This window comes from Battus philenor, unplaced genomic scaffold, assembly GCF_028537555.1.
Source record: "Battus philenor isolate CCGP_79_NKW_IND1 unplaced genomic scaffold, ilBatPhil1.0.hap1 SCAF_2, whole genome shotgun sequence".
Lineage (NCBI taxonomy): Eukaryota > Metazoa > Arthropoda > Insecta > Lepidoptera > Papilionidae > Battus > Battus philenor.
Window position 1 is genome coordinate 4,652,452 of NW_027181682.1, and position 25,473 is coordinate 4,677,924.

Here is a 25,473-nt window from a genome sequence, read left to right on the forward strand (position 1 = left end):
CATACGATCACAAATCTCAGTCCGCTTGGCTACCAGTTCTCTGTAATTGTTAAAAATCTTTGGTTGCAAGAAGCTATTAATAAAACAAATGTGAACAACACAATGCTCACTTTTTACATTGCATCATTAATCACCTCTTCGTATAAGAGTCGTGTATATGTTATGTAAAAATATTAGTCATATACTATAGTTATAAGCATGTACATTTAGTTTCAAGTAGTACTTTACATTGCACGTAGATCCTGTAATTTAAAAAATAACTTATTCGTAAAAACATAACTAAAATTACAAAGATATAAAAGCTATATAGTATAGATGAAATAAAAAATCAATCTGCATCTTTGGAAGCAATTTTATTACAATCAAATATCTGCATACATTGCTAAAATATTTTTTAAAGTTAATATGTGAACAAAAACAAATTAGAAATTTCAGCGAAACAAACAACAAAAATTTGATTAACTATTATTGGAAAAAAAATGATTTTTTTATATCGCTCAATGATTTATGTTTCTATATTTCACTTAAAGTGCCTTTCGTCTATATCAACCCCACTGCAACCTAACCCAAACATTGCTATGGCAACCGTGCAAAACAAAATTCTTTTGTAAGAACTCACCAGCGAACACTGACCTACCCCACCGCACGGACATATGTAAAATCAAAAGGATACACCAACAACATCGGCAAGATCATAGTTCTGATTAAATTGGTCTTCTAAACCTAATCCTTTGTATTTGTAAAATGTTAATAATTAACAAATTCAGACCTTATTCATACGTGTTAGAGTGCCTTGTCAATAAACGCGAATTAAGCTTTGAGATAGAATACACGTTGATGTTTGAGAGCTTTCAATGCAGCTGAGGAGCTTGCGTTTATTGACAGTGATGTAAATAGAGCAGGGTACAAATCGTTGCTTTTTGTTTACACCTTCTCTTATAATCTCTGTTTTTGAAGGCTCTACTACGAAGAATCTAAAGTGCAGTAAGCCGGATAGACATCAGACAATGATTATTCGAAAACTTTAACACATCGATTTCGGTTACGCATTATGGTTTCTGCTTTTTATCTAATATATAAAATTCTCGTGTCACGGTGTTCGAACTTGAACTCCTCTGAAACGGCTTGACCGACTTTTACCAAATTTTATATGCGTATTCAGTAAATCTGAGAATCGGCTACTATCTATTTTTCATACCCCTAAGTGATAAGGGTGGTCCACCCCTAAATTATTTTTTTTATTTTTTAGACAACTTTTTTGGTTTTTATTTTATTATGATACAGCATACAAAAATAAATACAACCTTAAATTTTTACCCCTCTACGATCAACCCTTATTTTTTTTGTTAATTAAAACCCTATTTTTTTTGCAAAACAACGTTTGCGGGAACAGCTAGTTTTATTATATAAATATATAGTTTTGAGTACAAAATCTCCTTAACATAATGGAATACACCTTAGTTATGTTTACGCTAAGACATTTATTTCTGGTTTAACATTTTTCTGACTTACGGGTTACCGAGTATTACTAAATATATAAACTAAAGTTGCCAACCAGTTTGGTAATAAGAAACTTTCATAAATTACCTACATAAGTGTATGATCATCATATCAGCTACAGACGCCCGATGCAAAGAACAAGCTTTCTCTAAAAATCACCCCAATTACCAATCTTGCGACTTGCCGCTACCTGAACAATGTCGTCGATCCTACGCCGCGTCCATCGGCTCTAAAGTATATGGTATATCTAACCGAAAGATTACTTATATTATAAAGACGAAATAAAACAAAATCAATTCTTCTTACAAACACCTAAATCGTCACGTAGGGGTGCAACCCTGTCTTAGACATAGGGGTGTGTAAATACAAATATAATTCCACTGGAATAAAACAAAATCGATATCGATTTAATTTTTTTGATAAGTACTCGATTTTTGTTACATTCCTTCAGTTGATTTCTTTGCTAACAAAGTCTTGTTTATAGGTTTAGTGAACACAGTAAGGATTGTGATAATAAACTTTAATTTCAAATGTTGCGTAATATCTCACAGATGAATTTGCTGTGAAGTTTCGTCTCTTACCGATGTAAAAGTATAAATTTATTACAAACTTGTTTACCTAACTAAATTTGTATACGAACAACCTCTTACCTCTCCCCGAGTTTGATTAGTGAAAGATGCCGCAAGGCATCAAGCTCGCTCTTCAACACATTTGTGTAGGCATTTTTTAATAAAGAATAAACATTTTGAATATTTTGATATATATTTTTAAGCTTACAACATTAAACACTATTTACTTACTACATCATTATTGAACTACAAGAAATTGAACACAAGTAAACTCAAATCTAGGGTAGGAACTAGATGGACCGATGAAATAGTCATAGCCTATATAATAGGTCGCTGGAAGTCGCTGAATACAGGCAGCGCATGATTAATCACCATAGCGATGGTTAGAATAGGCATTTGCATTGCAGTGGGCGCTTATCGGCAAAAAAAGGAGAAGAAACTCAAAACTCGAGTACTCAAAACTTATTAAAAGATTATTTTTCTTATAATTTATTGTATCTATTAAAATTTTACTATATATTAGAGTTTTCAGCACATTTTTATTTAATAAGTATAGGGTACTAAATGACAAAAAAAAATTTCAAATGCTTTAGCACTTTATTTAATATTTTTCTCCTGTTACAGTTTTTTATCTTTAATACTGTTATTATATGATGTTACTAATATCCCGAATGACAGATGGACTGCCTTAAAAAATGTTACAAAATATGTTAGTTCATAAATCGTAATTATTTATTTGTAATAATTGTAGCAACTACGAATTTTCCTATATAATAAATAAATAAAAAAAATAATATCTAAAACGCTTAAACTTTAAACGAGTCTAATATGTAAATTATAAATGTATATGAAATTATACTCGACCCATAAAATCTTCTGGACCACTTTCTTTTAATGTTTTTTTTTGGCTTAATAACTACTCGACTAAATTATAATTTCGTTTTAAAACCAAGAAAATTCATGTCATTAATAACGTCTATTGCTAAATTGGGCTTCCTCAAGGGCAGACAGACGAGAAGTTGAGAACTGTTTTGAAGTTATTACGTCGAGAGTTGGAACGCGCTTAAGTACTGAATTCGAACTGAACCTAAAAATTCAAGGATATTAGTCGCTTCATTTACACAAACATACGAGTATATAAACAAATAAATATGATGCGTTTCTATGTTGACTTTTTTAGTTTGGCGTTTCTAAAAAAAAGTTATAAATTCATATACAAATTTTTTTATAAAGTGGCAGTATGCAGGACTTGTAATGTGTAGAATAAAGCCCATAGAACCTTAAGGTTTGGGAGTGGAGACCAAGAACCAACGCAACGTGTGCTTGTCCACCCATAAGGTAAGATGGAGGCTGCTTTTAACCGGTCGTTTTTAAATACGGAGGAGGCGTACGTCCAGTTGTAGACTTATCAATGTACTATAGTAGCGACAAATCGCAGTACATATATAGTATATGTAATAGTATATACTAGAAGTCAAAATTAGACTCCACTAGCGCAAGCTTTGACGCCTAACGTCTAGAGAACGACCTACGAACTCGACAGCCACTCAATCCGTTGAAACATCTATATAATGACTCGATCCAAGTTTAACTTCAGCGCTATTCTACATACAGTTTGTGGAAAATATACATATCACTAAAGTATTCGGTTACCATCCGTCATGGTAAAAAAATAAATATGGAAATTAATTTTAGAGTGTATGATAAGAAGGTTATCGATTTAACACGATCGAATCGATGTAATTAGATTTAATGAACACAGTATAAACCAATATTCAATTTATATAATCATCTGCCACTACAAGACATAGGCCTGTCTGAAAGATCACCACGATGATCGTAATTGCCCTGCCCGCATTCAGAGACTTTTCACGATCTTTACTGTCATTAGTCAACCTAGCGGGGTGCCATACCCACGCTGCGTCAACTGTCTGCCAACAAGTAGCTTAACACACTTAATAACCCCATTATTTACCATGAATGTAAAATGTAATAAATCAAAAGCTATTCGTTACTTAAGATAACAAACAGATAACCTTTAGTACAATCACGTAAAGTAAAAAAATAATAGATAAGTGGATATAACACGTGCCCGATAAGCAGTTGTAAACATAATAAATAACGAGACGCGAAGTGACCCCAGCGGTGAGTGGCTCAAACCGCACGGTACGCATTTATTATGATTAACGACTTCTTTTTTCACGCCCTTCACTCGACTTGACGGTAGTTTAGTTTTTTTAACGCTTTTAAATCTTTTTCAAACGCCATCGAAGAAATGAGTGGGCGTGGGCTTCTGTTAATTACGATGTCGATGACCTCTAACAAACAATGTTTTATTGCAAAATCTTAAAGAACCTATTAATGTGAATTTATTACGTGAAAGTAAAAAGTAACATGTGCTTTAGTTTTTGTGGATATAAAGCGTGTTTGTTTGTTTATCTGGTTCACACTGCAGATCAAATGGCATTTGCATCCCGTGAGTTCGAGCGGGTAAGGCGCAGAAGGCGTTAAGCCTAAAACTATGGAGCCAGTTTCGCTCCCTTTGTCTTTTAAGGTAGCGGAACTGGAAGGATTTCTGGAGAACCTCGGCTCAGGATGCTATATATAATAATTTCGCCGGTTTAGAAGGTCGCTGAACACTCTGATTGCTTAGCTTAGCTAAGGAGTGATTTGCCTCAAGAGCCTCCTCGAGAGGAACTAGACTTGGGTTTTCTCGTCGATAATACCCGCTTAGCATTCCCATGCAAGGACGCCGGAGAAAACCGAACCTCAACTTAGTGAGTTGCTATTATCTAGCTAACGTGAAATTTAAGATTCTGGATTGGAGACGGACCGCTAAGCGCAGCATAGAGCTTCCACCCAAAAGGTGAACATGCAACCTTGTGAAGGTCGCCGGAAGACAGATGCAGGTCGCTCCAAACCAGTCCCATGGGAACTCTATGAGGAGGCTTATGTCTAGCAGCGTACGTCGTTCAGCTAATGTAAAGATCATGATGATATATCAATATTTTTATTTACTAATTCTAATTTGTATAGCTAAAGTTTTTTTGACAATATTTTTTTTCGCTTTTACTAAGCGCAGACAGTTGGGAGAGGGTTGCCGCTATTTGATACGGATCTTTCTTCTCTCAGCTGCGAGGCATGACAGCGTTTTATAGTTTTTACAAATTTTCTTACACAATTTTCTCTTGTGGGTAAATACAGCTAAAATTTATACATATTACCAATAAAATTTGTAAGTTTTTCTCAATTATATATTAGTTAGTACATTATTTTATTCCATGCCGCCCAAGCGCTACAGACCGTGATTAACAATGAACTTCTGCCACTTTTCTTTTCATATTTCTTTCGTTCATCGTTTTATTTGCCATAATATCCTCATAATCATGCTCATATACGTCAGTAAACTACGACGGTCTCGAGGAAGAACTTATTCAATATAAAATAAAGGATTTTTGATGGTTTTTTGTTAGCAGCTAGCAGATAATAACGAAATAGCGCAAAAACAGATCAATAATTTAATTCGAAATAAACTTAATTTTTCTTCAAACTTAGCTTTAATTTAAGAAATTTTTAGAAAATATAAGTATTTATACTACAATTAAGTGATAAATATAATACAATAAGTCAAATTATTTCTACTTAACATTGCCAAAACGAGAATAGACCTTTATTAGTGTCAAGCTCGTTTTTGAACATATGTTTGTTTGTAAAACTTTTATTTATTTGTGGACCGATTCCCAATATTCAGTTGATATTTGTATCTGACTTATTCCAAATTTACTCGCTATGCTTAAAATGTATCCAAGGTTAAGTTGTATAGGTAAATAAAGGTTATGCGCGCACGTGTAAACATTATTAAACGCATCTCTTACCATGCATCTGTAGAACTATTTAATATAGTCACAATAGAAAACGTTCCCTTAACAAAGCATCTATTCCACTAATAACGCGTCATCTCTCCCTTCATTATAGATCGTTTATAAAAAATATAGCCCTCATAGTGACGCCATAATAGCCTCATGCCATAAAGTTGTGTATAAAATCGACCGAATTCTTCGTTTACAACGAAAATATAAAGGGGATAATTCGTCAGGAACATAATTGAGTTATTAAAATTGATATATCATTCTGTTCACACCTGCCTTAACGACCATTGTTTAGTTTTATCAAATAAATATTTTAGAGTATAATACGGGCTATTATATTGTCTCTGGGCGCGCATAAAAAGAATATATTTAATGTCGAGCAATACTTAAAGTTCGTGGATCTCATCACAATTTACAAAGTTTTTCGTTTAGCAAAAACCTCGTCAAATAAATTGAATGTTTACACAAGTTGTTAAAGATATATTAACATAAGCAATATAATTAGTTTACAAATATTTATGGCATGTATATTTACGGTATCACGTAAATATACATGCCATGTAGTAGTAAACGAATCAATGTAACTGTCATAAACCTGCAAATTGACACGTTCAAGAGGAAGCGGGCATGTCACATAGTTCGAAGAACGGATGACCGCTGAGGCTTTAAAATTATGAGATGAAGTCAACGGACCAGCTTGGCAGCTTGGGACTACCGTCCACAAAGTAGACAGACGACTTTGTTGAAGTCAACTGAAACTCTTGGATGTAGACCGCTTCCAACCGGTGTTATTAGAAGTCTATAGTGAGAGACCATGTCCACGAGAAGACTTACTTAGTCTAAAATGATGACAATATTTGATATACCTTATGCCACGAATATATAAACGAGTATATATTTGTGAACAATGTTAGGAGCAACGGAAGCCCAACGGTAGAGCACTTACAATTATAGGTCGCTGGTTTAATTCCCAGGATACAGTCGTGTATATATTACTCTACTTGTATTAATTATAAATGATTGCTAATGCTCATAAACAAGTTTCCAAGGCAGCAACGTCCTATGCGTATCATAATATCACTGCGATCGCCAACCCGCCTGCCTCGCGAGACGATAGCAGTATATCCTCTAAAAAATCTTTAATAAAATTAAAAAATAAAAATTAGGGGAAACCTGTACCTTTGCAGTGGGCTTCTATAAGCTTCAACTTCATCTAAGGTATGCTATTTGTTGCAGCATCAAAATTATATTTATAAACCATACAGTAACATTTATTCATGAAAGAGAGATCTTTTACACTTATATAAATTAGTCTTTATAATAAATGCCGCTAAAGCTCTAAAACAAGTTAGGTGTAAACATAACTTTTTTACAGTTTATTGCCATATTGTATAGCTTATGAAGTTAAGATAATAATATATACCGTCTTAAACATATTATACTTTGGGTTGACTAGTAGAGAAGGCCCACAGATATACCTTATCTCTTCTCTGTGCAGCAAAAATGTAATACATAATGGTACTTATTTTTAATAATAAATATTTAAGATAAATATTCTCTGTAGTTTTCAGCAATAATATAATTTTAGCGATTATGCTTAGCTTCCGAAACAACACAGTTTTTTAAACTTTTCATATACGAACAGCGTAACAACTTGAGAACTCAATCACTGGTTTAATTATATGCGCATTAATTTACATATTTGGCGCACGATGTACATAGTTCACCATGAATCCATTTCGTAACTTATTCTAACACTTTGCTTTATGTGAGCTCGAACATAGCAACGTATTAAGCTGATCGGTGATCTTCAATTTTAGTGAAAGGAGGAATAATTTAAGGATAAGCGTTGACTAATAAGTTAACTGTAAATGGATTATGACATCTGCCGTTAGGAAAAAAAAGGTACAAATCGCTTACTCTCATTATTCCAAATTCAAATTTATTGTAAATAAAACCTAACACGATATTTTTTAAATCAACTTTTATTTTCTTTCTGCGCCATATCATTTTATTCTGACACCATACTGACTACTACTATAAAAAAAATTAAAAATAGCGTCAGTTGTGAATAAGCGTTCAACCGTAAAAGCAACGTTATTCAATGACTTATACAACCCGGCTAACGCAAACGAACGATGGCGTGGTGTTCAGAATTTTTAAGCAAAGGAAATAATTAAATTTTATACAGAATTTAAAAATTGTAACAGTATAAAGATAACAATAATTCAGCATCATCATTTTAGCCTTACGACATTTACACCTGGACATAGACCGCCCCCATTTTCCTAAGTTATACATATTTTGTTTCATCTATTTATTTATCTATTCTTAGTTCAATTTAGTGCTAACTATTTACACTACATATTATAAACATTAATTGATACAATACATCAATTATGAAATACACGTTCAAAACAACAAAAAAAAATATAAGCGGAACAGAAGAAAGAGTATTATTAAAGTTTGTGTATTGAGTATATGTTTTATTAATAATTTTACTATATTATTAAGTTAAAGGCGATAAATATACTTAGCGAGCATGGACCAGTTATTTATTAAACGTTTATTATTGTGCTTGGGAATGATTTGTTATTTTTTTTTTGTAACAGTACTTATTTTGTAAGAGTATTGAGTAGTAGTGAAAGAGTCTATTGTGGAGTGGTATTAAATGTCTTTGATAAACGAAATATTAAATATAAATAAATTATTAATTATTATCATCATAATGTCAGTTGATAGAAGCTCACTGCAAAGCTTGGACCTCCCTCAAAGACCGTCAAGGTGGCAAGTATTGCACTGAATGCAACCAGCGACTTCCGCGACCTTCACCATATCGTTAAGCCACCTAATGAGGGACCTATTCACGCCATGACTATCGGCTTATGACTACCAGTCGAGAACCTTTCCACCCCAACAGGCGATGCCTGCATGAGCGATGTGCCCAGTGCCACTTCGGACGACAAAACGTTGGTGACTTTGAGTCTTTTGCAGAACTCTAAGATTCGATATTATTCACTATTGCTTTCTTGGTGACCTTTTAACTTTGAGCCTTTTATAAGGTCCATTGTAAACGACCACGTCTCAGCTCAATGACTTTCAAAAACCTTCGTCTTTAATCAATTTATATATTGCTTTTTATTTTTTTTACATTTTATTACTATTACGAAATTAAAGAGTAATTATAAGTTATGAATTACATAAATGAAGACTTGATACACATACAGAACCGTCATCAAACCTCACAAAGGAAATCAATAAATTCATATCCCTGCTATAACATAACACGTTGCTGAAAACTTCCGTTTAAAGTCCTGTTATGTGGTAACCCGATTATACGCGGTAGACAGGTATTATACAAATAAGCCTTGTTTGACCGACTTACCCCAATTTAAACCAAATTAGACTTCGCGTGCCGATTTAAGGTCGTGTAGTACTGATTATAATCTTTGCTTTTTTACACAACTCATCATTTAATTTTATTACAAATAAATGTACTATTTTCCAGACAGCTTTCGTCAATAAAAACAACAAATTAATAACAAGAATGTCTTATTACAACAAGAGTACTAATAACTCAGTAGCTATATTCATATTCGAATTCGCAATAAATATTGTCACGAATCGTGACGTACAAATCTTCCCAATACCATAATGAAAATAACAGATAACATTCAGAGACTTGCTGCTTAAAAAGAAGTCTAGGCTATGCGTTTGCTACGCTCCGGACCTTCAAACTCGTATGACCAGTAAATATTAGTAGAGAAAAGGACTTTCCCTCAAAAAAAAGTTTGCGCTTTAGTGTGGTGCTTGTAGTCATATTTTATTATAGTATCACTAATATTAAAAATAAATGTCATAAAACATTTTGCATTCCGACCCTAGAGAGCCAGAGACTGCCGAATCTCATCTTGGTCGGTTGCTACAGGCTGGCTAACATTGCTATAATTTCTGAAAGTTGTAAATATCTAATATACATATAGCTACCTTAATCTTTAACGATCACAAAAAACGATATACAGAACTCTCGACATTCTTAATTATTTATTTTAGCAGTTCGACCTACTCTTATTTATACTATTGAAAACAATAATCAATCACTAACTTGTTTACTAACACGTAATACGTAACTTTAATATTAAATTTATCTTTTGAATTAATAACTTTCATATGGAAATTTTAATTGGTTTATTTGTAATATAAAAGACAATTTCGAATAAATATCATTTGTAAACTACATTATATAAGGGATTTTCATCTATGATTTGATTCATCACGATATCTCTAAAACTATAAGGATTAGATTTGGTATTATATAAATATTGATTTTGTCGATTTAAGATCAACTAAGAATTTACTTAATTCCGCAAGAGATGATAAGGGGTTGTCCCATATTTTCAAACTATACTTCTTATAAGTGAAACATGAACCAAAAATAAAGAATATTTTATTTGGCATGTAAATTTATTAGAAATGAGTTTTACGCGAAGCGGGCAGTGGACACTTAGTGTAATTAAAATATTTTATTGCTTTATGTTATGTTGTTTATAATTAATTTAGTATCAATTATTTGCGACATTTTTCATAATAAATCAAGACGTTTTATTAATTTATATTAGCATTAAATTTATGCTCTCGCTAGAATAATTATAAACAGGTGTGTACGCCTACAATAAACAACCATTTTTAAATTTGCCCGATGTCATATGAAAAGTTTAAAAATGTATAGTTGTAATGTTGGCATACCTAATGAAATAAAATAAGGTAAAAATTTGTATATGTAAACATATTTTATATTAAAGGCTTTGATGAAGAACCTATGATTAAAATTACCAATTAATCCACCGGCAGAAAACAAATACAGTGCAAAATACTGCAGTACAAAGCTCGTCCGCCGCGCGTGGGACGCCTTCAACATTTTTTCCAATTCGCATCCTTTGCCAACATTTTTCACATAAAATCACTGATATTTTATATTTAAAAATTACACTTACAAAAGTTTTCACAAATAAACATTAAACTACTGATAAAATATAAATTAAAAACCTCAACACAGTCATGCGTAATATGAAATCGTGAGTAGATACGCGCGTATCGAATAAAATTGAAGACACATCCTCCTCACGCGAAAACCAACGCTATACTGAATTCAACGGCTCTCTTAGAAAGTAAACAACCGATTCGTAGTCGTCCGTAGCCCGTAGCGTTTTGGGAAAGTCCAAGTGGGATTGATCGAGTTTTCATTGAAATCGAATTGTTTTGTCCAATGACATTTTAATTGACTTTTATAGAGTTAAATGTCTTTATTAAGTCCGGATTGGACTTAATAGATTGTTGTTAAACCAATTAATCAACAATTAACTTTCGACTCGGTGTATTTTATTGAATAGCGGCATCTAACCTTTTACAATCGTACATTTTTTCTTATAATATTTCAAGTTTTATAGTTAGTTTATTTATTCTTTATTTAATTTTTGTTAAGTGAACACCGATGTGCCAAAAAATGTTATTTGTTGCTATACATGTTGTAACATGTTCGGGATAAATGAGATATACATAGATTAAATAAATAAAAAAAAACAGATAGTCACTGGAGCCACTAATATAATACGTCTACGTTCAAGATCTCACAAGACCTAATTAAGCTCTTCGGAAAAAGCTGGATACAGGCCGCTTGCCTCCAGTCTTATTTGAATTCTAAGGGGAAAGCCAGTAATCGCCATGCTACGTATGAAAATTATGGTAATGATTGTAATAATTTTAATTATTTTTAATTAAACACCGATTTCCTATTTTAAACCACCCGATACTCCTTCTGTAGAGTATAGTAAGGTCGTATGTACCTTAGCGAAAAAAAAGCGTTAAAAAAAACTACAAAAGTTTAATGAACAAATGTATGATCCCATTAGAAACGTATGAGAGAGGCGTAAATCTACCACGACATAGACATAAACTTTGTTATTTTTTATGAAACGTCATTATTTTGAAACTTTGTTGTTTCTTAAACCATTGTTTTTACATGTACTATTCAAACAAACAAATCATTCCACTAAATTTATTTATATATTCGTCGAATATTAAAAACAAAACTATCAAAATATTATTCAATAAATGTATGTCTATTAATAATTTATTTTCCCTCAAGACGCTGAAGTCTTCAAAATATTTGCAAGCGTACGACATATTTACATCACAAAGATATCGTACAAGCTTTGCAATGTTTTCATATTCATAAAAACGGCCAAATGAAGTCGAAAAACATTAAGTTTGAAGAGATACGTACATTGATGAACATGTAGTCCCATTTGAATTAACAAAATATTATCCGTATATTTTATCTCGCGCTTATTTAGTAGATAAAAAGGTGCCCAAAAATTTAACTTATCTCTTTAACGCAGATGAACTTGATAATGATTTAACAAAGAGCTTCTTTTTTAGTGAAATATCTATGATCCTTTGAAGAATGTAAATGCATACTTACTAAAAATTCATTATGTTGCTTTGGCCCAAAACAGTAAAGTTCATAAATGCGAATAGATTTATGATAAAAATTTGTTTAAAATTTTGAGACTCTTTTAAAATTTATATATATTACGTACGTAAATTCATGACGAAAGCTAATTTTTTTATTTTATTATTCACTTTAATATAAAAAAAGTTGTTTTCCTGCCAAAGATGTTACTTTACTTTGACTTTTCCTTCAATATGGGATGGAAGGGATGCAGCAGAGGTCCCAAAAAATTATAGACTTACAACTTTCGAGATTAGCATGCTTGTTAAAAAGAACTGACAAAAAAGGCTACAACTATATTGAGCTAATATTTATTATTAGTCACTATTCACAACAGTACACTCCCGTAGATACGTCGCGTCGTCACAAAAGCAACTATCGTGGCTAGGAATCGATGTCACGGTTCATTAGACTGCATTAGTATGTGCAAAGGGCGAGTATTGTAAGCTGTGGTGAAGGCAAAGGGCCGACGGGTTTGGCAGTACAGGCACGTGCAGCAGTGTCTTGTGACGCAGCCTAATGGCGATCCATTCGATTGAAATTGCCGCTTATAACGGACTCTTCCTGAAATTAGAGTGTAAAAGGGCACGTGTAGTACCCAACAGTAACACGAATTACCGGTAAAAGCCTTCTTAGAACTATATTAACGCATTCCTTACATTCCCTTTGTATTACGTCTTTGAATCTATGCTAAGAGTTTTTGTATATCTACGTTTGACAGTTAAGTCACAATGAGACATTTTTTCTATTAGCCAAATATGGATTATGGTCATCTATCAAACACGAAAGAAAGTAAAAACTTGTTGCATTCTTAACTCAAACGTTTCTATCCGAGTAACGTTCAAATTGTGGATGTAACAACTCGACAGATAAAAAACAGTCCTGTGTCCATTAATTTTTTATTAAAACTATTTTTAGTTACTTATCTATACAAATAAATAAAATTAGAGTGACTGTAATATTAAAATAACCGCTTTTTACTACAAGCATATGAATACATGTACGGTACATATACCAAAATAATATTTTTTCTAAATTTTGTCAGTCTATTCGTTCCGGTTTATCTTTGAAATGCCTAGAAGGATTTTGACGGGACTGGCAGATAGCTGGTGTAATAAGGAATATCTAAGGCTATTTTCTTAAGTAATTTTTTTAAACGAAAAATAAATTTAGAGGAACAAAATGTTTTTGACAAATAACACGCGGACGAAGTCCCGGGCACAGCTAGTATTAATATAAATCTAAAGTTAATTTCCCGTAGTTCCGAAGAAAAAAATTACGGAAATTTCAAAAAGCTCATATGCCAATTACATAAAAATTACTATTAATTATATAGGGGTATTTAATATATTGCAGGCATTAATAAATAGTTCAACGTTTATAAAAATGGAATAATAATTATTTTATAAACATTTTATACAGAGAATAGCATAGCTCACGAGATGGAAAATTGTATTTTTTATTCACGAGAATACAATGTTACGTATTATAATTCTGTAATTTGAAATTCTATCACAATTTTAGGTATTGTTAGTTTATTTTTTTTTACCAACGGTCATTTTCAAACCGAATCATACGTGTGTAATATTGGTTTAAGTGAATAGAAGCGCTATGTAAATTTAACAGCATCCTGTGATTTCGTTAGCTAGATATCATGAGTCTTGTTTGTTCAGAGAACAGACTGACTGACTTACTCTTTATCACTGACAGGTGATATGTATCAGACACTATATTATAATTAGAAATTCTTCGATATTTTTTATGCCATGAACAATTCTGTTTTCCAATTAGGATTTAGCTTTATAGCTTGTAAATTAAATTTACTTGAGTGCTTCCTCAGGAATCTGTGCATGTACTATTTTGTTATTTATTTCACCAGAGTAGAAGCCAAGCCTCCTCAACACTTTATTCATTTTAGCGGACGCTACTTGAAGTGATCGGGTGCAAAGAAACCTTGGCTTTCACTGAAATCGCTTATGTAAGATTCTATTTTTAAAATGTGTCAAAGCAAAAATAGTACTTACCATCTAAACATGAATATTTAAGATATACTATCCCAGGCGACCAATCTGCTGCTGGTGGGTGAGTTTTCTTCAGAATGAAGCTACAGTAAGTGACCCCAGTGCATCTGTAATGATTAAGTCCGATATTAACAGTTGCTATGGCTTTATATTTAATGAACTAAAACTTGGTATGATTAGTAATGGACATGAAACTGACTATGGATGCCATTGAGCATTTAAATATCTAGAAAAGTTAAGTTAAAAGATATCCGATAAGATATACCTTACTAGCACGAAAAGCTAATACGATTTTACCTAGTGTTTTTCAATCATTTTAAATTCATAACCCCGCTAAAACATTTCGCTTAAGCCACCCGTAGAAAAGTTAATACCTTAAAAATTAATAGTAGAGTTTACATCATTATCATTTCAGCTGTAAGTCATCTCCTGATAGATATAGGCGTCTTAAATAAATTCGGAATAGCACCGGTTGCAAGCTGCATCCAGGGTTTTCATAGGACCTTCATAAGGTCGTCTATACGTCTAGGTTGGACGTCTTATGCTGCACTTTCTAATCCGTGGTCTTTCGGGTTTGGACTCCAGAACCTTGTAGCCCCAACAATTATCTATTATGTGCGCTATGTGGCTTGTTCACTGGCACTTAAACAAACCAATCCACTTTTTTGCATATTTAGGAAATAAAAAAAAATATAGAAAATGCTTACGTATTGTAGTAGTTAATCGTCTATGTTCCACAGACTTAAAATAATATATAATAAATGAAGTAAAAACCATAGTAAACTTGCCACCTTTTTTTAAATTAGTTCAGAGTATCGAGATTGAAAAACAATCTACAAATTCCTTTACTTTTTATTCGATTTAATTTAAAAGCTATCGATTAATTTATACTAACGAATTTATGTAATTACTGATTAGAATTTATACAATTTTGTTTCCTTTGTTTGTTCAATAACTTAACAGAAGAAACAACATACTTAGAATTTAAGTTACGTATTAAGTAAATTTCAAAAATTTTGTGCTTTCACAAAATTGTTCCCATGTGGGCTGTATAGTCCCCTATGAGAAGCACCGATCTATGTGACCCCTTCCAACATACTAATAAAAACATAAAATAATTAACAAAAAACAATAATAATTCAAAGATAATGTTATTTAACAAAAGAAACGTGAAAAATTTATATTTAACTTTTAAAAGGGCTTTTGATAATTTTTCCTTTGTGAAATTTTAACGGCTTCCGCGCCAATTTTAAAAAGGAATTAAAAATAATGAGAAACTGTATACATGAAATTTACTCTGACAATGGTCAAATAAAACTTTGTAAAATCAAACATATTTTATGTTTTGTGATTTTAATTCTACATTACATAAGAGAATCAATTAAATTTTGATATTTTTGGCCAATAGATAATATAGGTGAAAAACCTTTAATAATTGTAATAAAATATAAGTGTAAATAAGCAGTTTAATTTTAAATGCTAATATTATGTGCCCGCTATGATTAAAATTATAATAAATATCTAAAGCAATTCAATGTACTTATATCCAAGCTTATGCATGCTAAAAATAAATTTCAAAATTTCGTGACGTCACAAAATTTAATGGTTTATGTAAAAAGATACCGCGTTTCATTTAGTCGGGTAAATTGGTCAATATTTTTACTAAATCGCCGTACGTTCTGTCCTATTTTATACAATACACCCACTGACCGCTTTGCATCACAATACCTTGAATCTCTTCATCATTATCTTTGCAAAAGTACAAGATAAAAAATGTGATTTTTATACATAAAGCGTTCGTAGTTTATTAAATAAAGGATGTTATATATATATATATATATATATATATATATATATATATATATATATATAATATAGAAAAAAATGTGCTATTTTTATTTTATTAATTAATTCTATACATCAATTAATACATAACTCATTTGCTGTTAATTAATATATTGTAAACGCATAAAGATAAAAAAAGTTTGCAACATTTTTCAAAGTGATCACTTTTTGTACTGACAAATGCACTATACAATTACCGCTTTAAAAACTTTTACACCCATAAGCAATCATCCCGTATATTCCAGTACAAAATATTTGTTAAACATAAGTCTAATTTCAGAATAATGTCGACAGCTTATTAGCAATTTAAATTAAGACCAGCAAACAAGGCAGTATTTAAAGATAGCAGGGTTTAGCCAATATATCAATGCTAACAGTTGTCTTAGATCGGTCAATCCTGATATGTTTTAGTTGAATGAATTAACAAGCATCGATAAGCATCGAAACTATTGCAGAATTCTCATTGGATTCGTTATCCTTAAACAGAATGTAATCTACTATCAGACATCTATTACTTCTACGAACCGTCATGGGGTAATATTGTAGTTTACAGTACTAGGCAATTAGCTTGCAAAAATGTAATTCCTTTAGATTTGCTTGCAAATAGAACGCTGGCCAACGAAACTTTTAATATTCTATACAGAGAGATTGTTTATAGCTGTGAAACCTTTAAAAAAGGTTAAACGTATAGCTGATTTGCTGTCAATAGTACACCGTATCCAAAAATTAATAGTTTCAGAAATAATAAAAAACGTCATACGTCAAAATGGTTTTCGAAATTCGAATTGCTATATATTTAAATAAGTTATTGTTTTCTATTCCTGCAGACTTAGTGCTGTCAAAAGCTATTGTCCTGTCAAAAATATATGTCTGTATCTTTGTAATTTTTAGTTAAGGATACAACTAATAAAAGTATCAAATCGATTATTATGGTTGTTTTGCGACACCTATAATCAAAAATAATTGTACAGGTTGATTGGTTTAAAGGCGTTAATAAATACGTAATTTGTCAACATTGAAGCTTTTGCACATATTTTCAATCACACTGCTCGAAGTCGTCACTCTAAAATAAGTTACTTTTTTTCTATAGGAATATTACTGGTCAATATCTTCTAGCAGTACAAAATATACAGGAATAGATGATAAACAATAATAAATTTTAACAGATGGTAATCCGCAGCTTAGAAACGCCTTTTTGCATTTTATTGTCATTATTTTATTTAAAATACTATAATTGAAAACAAATAAGTTATAAATTTACATCTTTAAAGCTTTTACATATATAATCATTTACTCTTCAACAAAATAAACAGTGCATGTAATATTTAACCCGTTACCAATCATATAAGTAATAAAATATTCTCAAAAACATAGAAAGACTGATTAAAATATTCTAAAACTGAAACGGTAATTCTTCCTATCTCTCCCATACATTTACACCGTAACTTACACAAAATACACTTACACAGCTCACGTACTCTAGTAGCCTATGTGAACCTCTAAATTATTGTTATATACTGTCATCTTTGCTGGTAGTAATAAATATAGTACATATATAACATAAGTTAGTTCTTAAACTAGACAAAAGTTAACTATTTTAATTCATCCCACGCTTATGTCAAATTATAAATATACTCTGTGTAGTCAGTAAAGTCAATGGTTAGGATTTTTTCAAAAGCACACATAAAAGAACAGATTTTATCTCATAAAGATTGGGACGGTTGAAGTTACGGGACAAAGGCAGGAATAAATCGTGATTCTGTATTATCTAGAAATACGATCGTCTCTTTAATTCTGCTTCGAGAATGATTTTGCACCGCTGCCAAAAAGAAATTTGGGAATATTGTGATAAATTAACATAAGCTTCTAAAACGAAGAAAAAACAAGAGCAACATATAGGGAAACTGAATATATTTGTAAAACTCCTAAAGAGGTCTATTTTTTATTGCCCATTTATAAAAAAAAAGTTTTTGCATCTATTTTCAATCAGCCCTGTTTAAAGTGATCACTCTGAAATGTGTTAAATAAATTTATTTTTTCTATTGCGACAAGCTAATAACTTTTCACATTACAAAGTCTAAAGGGAGAGATAATAAACAAAAACTAATTTAATGTAGTAATACAAATTTTGAAAACAAATTTTCTTATTATATTATCATTACGTTTTTATAAGTCATTGTGTCAATATTTTTGGATAGGGTATTCCATAGAGAAATTGACACCAAACGAGCTACATTCACCCCTTTAAAGCTTTTATATCTATAACCAATCGCTCCGTGCAAATCCCACGTGTATGTCCTAGTATCTATAGCTTCTGCCAATACAGGATGTTAAAAGAGTGACATTAAAATTTTTAAAGTGAGTCACGCGTAGATCGATAATTACGCGTACACACCGCCGGCACGGCTAAACGGATCCTCGTAGTTTAACATAAATGGCGCCACTTCCGGGCCGCAAGTGTGTCACGTGCCGTTGTAACACTTCCGAAAGCACTTCGACGGCTGTCGGGCTATTTTTGTTATTTTAATGCGTGTTACAAAAAACGTGTTAAAAAAAATTGGACAGTACAAAAATAAATTTACAATATGTGCATCGTCATTATTTCAGCCATAGAATGTCTACTTCTTGACTTAGATCTCTCTCATAGATTTTCAATAAGACCGGTTCTCTGCATCCAGCGTCTTCCGGCGACTTTAATAAAGACGTCTGTCTACATTTTGAACGTCCTAAACTGCGCTTACCGGTCCGGGATCTCCACTCCAGAACGTCAAGACCATAGCGACCTCTCTTCTGCGCGCTGCATTTAAGTTGTGCATATACAGTCCATTCGCGTTAAGAATACAATAACTCATCATTGTCCGTCGACCTAAATACGCTCTATTGCCTTTTAATATGCTATCAAATGATCACTGAGATCAATGTTGTAACATTAAAACAATTTAATAGTTTACGCGGCGTAGGTAGGCCGGCAGACAAAAATGATACCCGACATTCTTAACGAGAATGACCTATTGTACTATTTATAGTTATGGTTGTTTACAGTCATCTTCATCCGTTTGAGACCACTGTTAAAACACATTTACAAGGTGGCCTCAGTGTTAACAAAAGTGTGACATATATTTTGTATTATTCACTAAGATTTCTTTACGTTGCCGTTAATAAATAAATCCGATGATGTACCCATAAATTGCTCTTCCGTGTTCAGTTCAGTTTCAATTAAACATACTATCATCGTCTTTACCTATGGCTATGCTATGGAACTATTTTATTTCATAAAAATTTTCCACTTTTTTGCGTGGTATTATTAAAACAAAATGGATGTTAAGTGAATTATTAGGTCGTTTTTTATTCAAGTTTTTATTATCACGCTACTCGACAGTTAGACAGACATATGTACACTGTCGTTATATAATTCAAACGTAGCAAAAACTTTGCACGATGACGTCAATTCAATGCGTGACGCCCTCGCCCTAAACTTATCGGATATGCTTTGCAAACCCAATAATTGGGCGTATCAACTGACATAATTCAGCGCCATTGACCTTGGCCTTATAGCTTCTATTGATATTTTCTAGAATATTCTATACAAGTAAATGTAAATTAAACTTCTTTACTTATAATTGAATTTGATATTTTATAAGTTGATTTATAATCTATATCAATAGTCGACGTGTAAATGTTCCTTGTTAACAAAAGTACATAAAACTTTATCATCATCACCAACTCACCTATAACATGTTCACTACTGGACGTAAGCCTCTATCATGTATTTCCAATATGATCGGTCGAAAGCGATCTGCATCCAACGTCGTCCGACGATCTGCAAGATCATCATGGGTAGACTTCCTACGCTCTAACTTCAATTCCAACTCGGACGAGCAGCGTTCGGAGAATATCGAAACATCACCTCATCCAATATCTTTCAATTTCTAAAGACGAAAAACTACAACCAATGCGTGTTACAGGTGATGACTCGTGGCGTTTAAACATGGTCTCTCACTCTGAGCCTCATTGATAATCTAATAATTGCTCAACGTCGCACAGAGAGAGGGCTATCCACGGGATATTTCTATCAGATTGAATTAGAAATGAGGAGATATATAGATGAATGACATTAACCGATATAGCCCAACGAATTGGCAGGTTAAAGTGGCAGTAGGGCTATATAACGCTCAGAACATATGGCTGCTAGGGAGTTGAGTTAAGATTCTAGATAAGGAGACCACAGACCGTAAGCACAGCGAATCACAGCGTCCAAAGTCATCAGACTACCTTGTTAAGATCGTAGAAAGACGCTTGTATCAAATCTATAGCGAGTGCCTTTGTCCAGCTACAGCTGAAATAATTTTGATGAAATAAATGAAAAATAGGTTAGAACAATATGCAGAAATGGCACATGTGGAATATGTTAAAAGTTTGACATATATTTTAATGATGATTTGTAGTAAAAACGGTAGTTTGACAGTATTGACAAGTTTAAATGAATAGGCAATTTTTAAACACAAATTAGATGTTATATGTAGTTTAAGTATATTTATGGTACTTATTTAAATAAAGGATGATGTTATTCTGTGTATTAATATTGTTAATAAAAATAAATCAATATAAACTAAAAATTATATTCATTTTACTTTTTTCAAAGTATTCTTTTCAAGTGAAACACAAATAACGCAATTTTGCGATCTAAACGTCAGTTGCAAAAGCTTTCCCACAATCATTTCGTGGTAATGGAGTGCAAAGAAGAGAGAATTTAAACGACGTTGTCTGTGGAATTCGTTAGCATTCAGTGAACTCATGCGACTGCAGTTATATGTGTCGAGTGCTATCGTTCACTACGTTGCAAGCAAAAATGCTTGTTCATATTCAGATTATGTAACCAGATATTTTCTCATTATAACTGCTAATTTGATTCAATGCATACAAAGTAACACGTTTAAATGAGTCGTTAAAAATATTTATGGGGTATTTTGCTACACGATATATAAATGAAATAATTTTATTTAATCTTGAATATGAGTATTGAATGGCTACGAAAAACAAATCTTCATCATTATCTCAGGTGTAGAACATCCGCTACTGGACATAGGCCTCGTTCATTGTTCTTCTATAGGAACTGTTGGAAGCAGCGTTTTCTTACATACTTAAAAAAGGTGTGTCCAATTTATGGATAGATGTCGTACGTTTTTTTTTTGGCCCCCACTATTGGGAGCGTCTCGTTCCTCCTATCTGGTGTGGGACAGGGACTAGCTTACATTTATTTATTTTTTTCACGGACATTTTTATTTTCTTTCTCTTCGCACGTACATCATATTATCTTTCGTTCGTTTCATTCTTACCACAATTCTTCTGTCTTTCCCTTTCGCTCTGTATCGCCTTTCATTCATTCCTCATTGCTATTTACATTTTTTTTATTATATTATTATTCTATATCTAGGGAGGCTATTGACTCCTCCCTGATTTTCCCAGACCGGCACTCGAAGTCGAACCGGAATCCCCCGTACGTTGCGCTTACTAGTGGTTTTCACTTTTTTTTCTTTACATGGCCCCCGCTTCCCCCTCGTATCCCTATCTATTGCGGGACAGGAACTTTGTTTTTATTTAATAATTTATTCATGTAATATTTTTATTTTCGCGCTCTTCTGTCGTTCCTCCTATGATCTTCCATCCTTTTATTTCTTTCTTTCTACAATTCATCTTTCTTTCCCTTTGTTGTCCATTTTTCCTTTTATTCAAACCATTTTTACTTCTCCTTATAACTGTGTTTTAACTTCAAAATTTTAAGGTCCCACCGACCAACAATTCTAGATGTATCGTGACTTGATCACTATCACTTGAACTTGCCAACACAATGGACTATGTCTGTTACTTATAAATTATGTATTTCAAATTATATCTAATAATGTATTCTTATTTTTAATACCATTGAAATATAAATGTTCAATTGTTCAGAATTAATTTACCATTGATTATTTGTAGCTTGTTGCATTATAATTTAGAGACCCATTTAATTACGATACTTTTTTACATTTACTACCGTTTAGTATGAGGCGGTTTTCCAAAACAAGTTACGAACCTCCATAGTGACGGATACGAAGCAAGGAGTATAAGGCTTTCGCTAGCATAATTATAGCCAGAACTGTGTACGCCTACCATAAGCAAATATATATGATTTTGAATCGTGTTATGTAATACTTTTATAAATGTATGTATAACGTTGAAGAGTTCTATTGATGAACTACTCGGCTAACATGTCAATCTATTGACATTTGTTAATGTTTAAAAAATCCAAAAATAGTCACCTAATATTTGGATTTCTTGTTTATATGCTTTTGATATAATTTTCCCTTACTTTCTTCACCTATTTCACTTACTGATATTAATAGTAGTACCAAAACCTCTGTACCGCACTTTAAGTATGCGCACGGCGATGAGGAGGTACGGAGGGAGTATCGTCGGCTCAGTTCCGTTAGCATACGACTTTTATTCTCTGTTTTCACCTTACCACTTTTCCGAGGCGCGGTACAGCGGTTTTGGTTACGATAAATCAGGATTCTAACACTTTTCAACGTGGAAATATGTATTGAAAGGATTTTCTTAACTGTCTCACTATAATCGCCTTTAAACTCATACAGTATATTATTTATGGAACAACGCTAATACTAGGTGCTGTACTTAGCTTAAAGTCTTTACATAACGTATGGCTTCAGGATACTGTTAGTGGAAATACGATATTTCTAGAAATGCTTCGTATAAATATTTACTACACATTACTATTATTGCTTTAATTTATAACTATTTACGATTTAAAAATATTTGAACACAATTAAAGTTGAGAAATTATATTCATTTATATTATGTTATCAATAAAATTATATTGTTTCTCTACTTAATTATATGAATTTTAATTGCGTCGATTTCGTTCATTCGTCGTTATCATGACGTCCACTACCAGACTGAGGCATCCCCTCTTTATTTCAGCCATGGAACGTCCACTACCAGACTGAGGCATCCCCTATTTATTTCAGCCATGTAACGTCCACTACCAGACTGAGGTATCCCCTATTTATTTCAGCCATGGAACGTCCACTACCAGACTGAGGCATCCCACATATATTTCGGCCATAGGACGTCCACTACCAGACTGAGGCATCCCCTATGTATTTCGGCCATCGAACGTCCACTACCAGACTGAGGCATCCCCTATTTATTTCAGCCATGGAACGTCCACTACCAGACTGAGGCATCCCACATATATTTCAGCCATAGGACGTCCACTACCAGACTGAGGCATCCCCTATGTATTTCGGCCATCGAACGTCCACTACCAGACTGAGGCATCCCCTATGTATTTCGGCCATCGAACGTCCACTACCAGACTGAGGCATCCCCTATTTATTTCAGCCATGGAACGTCCACTACCAGACTGAGGCATCCCCTATTTATTTCGGCCATGGAACGTCCACTACCAGGCTGAGGCATCCCCTATGTATTTCGGCCATGGAACATCAACTGCCGGACCAAGGCATCCCTTGTATATTGCTAATAAGACCGGTTGGAAGTGGCTTTTATCCAGTGTGTTCTGACGACCTGAACTAGGTCATCTGTCCATCTTATGGGTGGAAAACATAAGCGTTTGCCAGTCCGCTGTCTCAACTCCATACTCTTAATTATTTTTATTTATTGCCAATCCCCTGAGCTGTATTGGTTACTTTCGCTAGTTATAAAAATAATTATTCTTTTAAACTTTTTAACCACTTCACATAAGACAACATTTTTAATGTATATCTTAATTTAAACACAGGATTTATAACTGAAATAAAGGTAGAATTACAACGAACAAAAACGTTATTTTTTAAACAATTCCAATCGTAAAGTTTTAGACAAAAGAAACTGCTCGAATGCAGCCAAGGAAAATGTTTTTGCACGGTTTACGATCGCTTTAACCGTTTTGAATGGTTGTAAAGTGCATGAATTTGTTTAGAACTTGGTTTTGTATTCATTCTCTCGTGGTAAACACTTTAATTTACTTATAGCAAGCTTTTGTACAATACCGCAGGGTAAATAGTTGTAAACTGCTTTTTAATTTTTAACCTAAAAATTATCAGCGAATAAAGCAATACCCCAGTTTAATTAATAATCATCTGTGTACAAAAGTCTCTCTAACATTCAACGGTTTACATAGGACATCCACATCTGAACATAGACTTCCCTTATAAATTCAAAATACAACCTACTGGTAACGACTCGTATCTACTGTCTGCCAACGACGATATCCACCATGGCTACTAACGAGGGACTTCATTCATATTCTTCGCATGAAGTCAATTAATATTATGTATTTATCTAAAGCATATATTACAACTAATATATTATAATAATGACATAAACACGGGGAATAGATAAAACACGACAGTACTTAAAAATGTTATTTTATTCAAATGTGATTATAACATTTATAATACTTAACCCAAACATGTCTTAATAAAAACCATTTGTAACGTATAAGTTACCAAACAACTTGTGATGCATAAATTTGAAGGGCTGAGACGTGATTGACTGCGTAATGGTGTTAATTTGTTTAAGACCTTTATTTTTAAGACAACAAACATGTAGGAATATTAAAAATATTATACAGGCACAAACGATAACACGTTTCACCAAAAAAATTGATTTATAGTTAACACGTTTTAGTATAATTAAGAAAGGTACACTTAATTTGGTTGTGATTTAATATTCTTATTATTTTTTAAAATACAAGATGATCGATTATTTACACCTATAGCTAATCATCCTGTATATAAAAATATAATTAGAATATCAAACTTTAATGTAATGAACGTACAGTTCACTTGCTATCATTTAATCTGTGGTATACTAAATCCAAAAATCATTGGTTTCAGTAATGAAAAAATAAAAAAGCGATTTTAAATTCACATCACTACATATGAATATGAATTTTTGTTTACTATCTGTCCCTACAGACTTTTTTTTTGTCAGAAGTTATTAGCATGCCGCATTCCGTAACATATTTCAGAAGGATCACTTTAAGGTGAAAGGAAATAAATTTAAAAGCTTCAGAGCTTTTTCTGATAAATGAGCTTACATTCGCCCCTTTAAAGCTTTTGAATGCATTTGCTTTTGTATCGTAAACGATTTCA

At 32.6% G+C, this 25,473-nt stretch overlaps 2 protein-coding genes across 2 annotated transcripts in view; both read right to left on the reverse strand.

Moving 5' to 3' along the window:
* LOC137922426 (NADH dehydrogenase [ubiquinone] flavoprotein 1, mitochondrial-like) overlaps window positions 1-25,473 on the reverse strand; it is a 486,084-nt gene that overhangs the window by 317,083 nt on the left and 143,528 nt on the right. The window lies entirely within an intron of this gene.
* Window positions 1-25,473, reverse strand: part of LOC137921886 (uncharacterized) — a 127,458-nt gene that overhangs the window by 66,216 nt on the left and 35,769 nt on the right. The window contains exon 5 of the mRNA XM_068764669.1: window positions 14,474-14,577. Within this exon, the coding sequence (XP_068620770.1) occupies window positions 14,474-14,577 (104 nt within the window). The remainder of the gene's footprint in view (window positions 1-14,473; window positions 14,578-25,473) is intronic.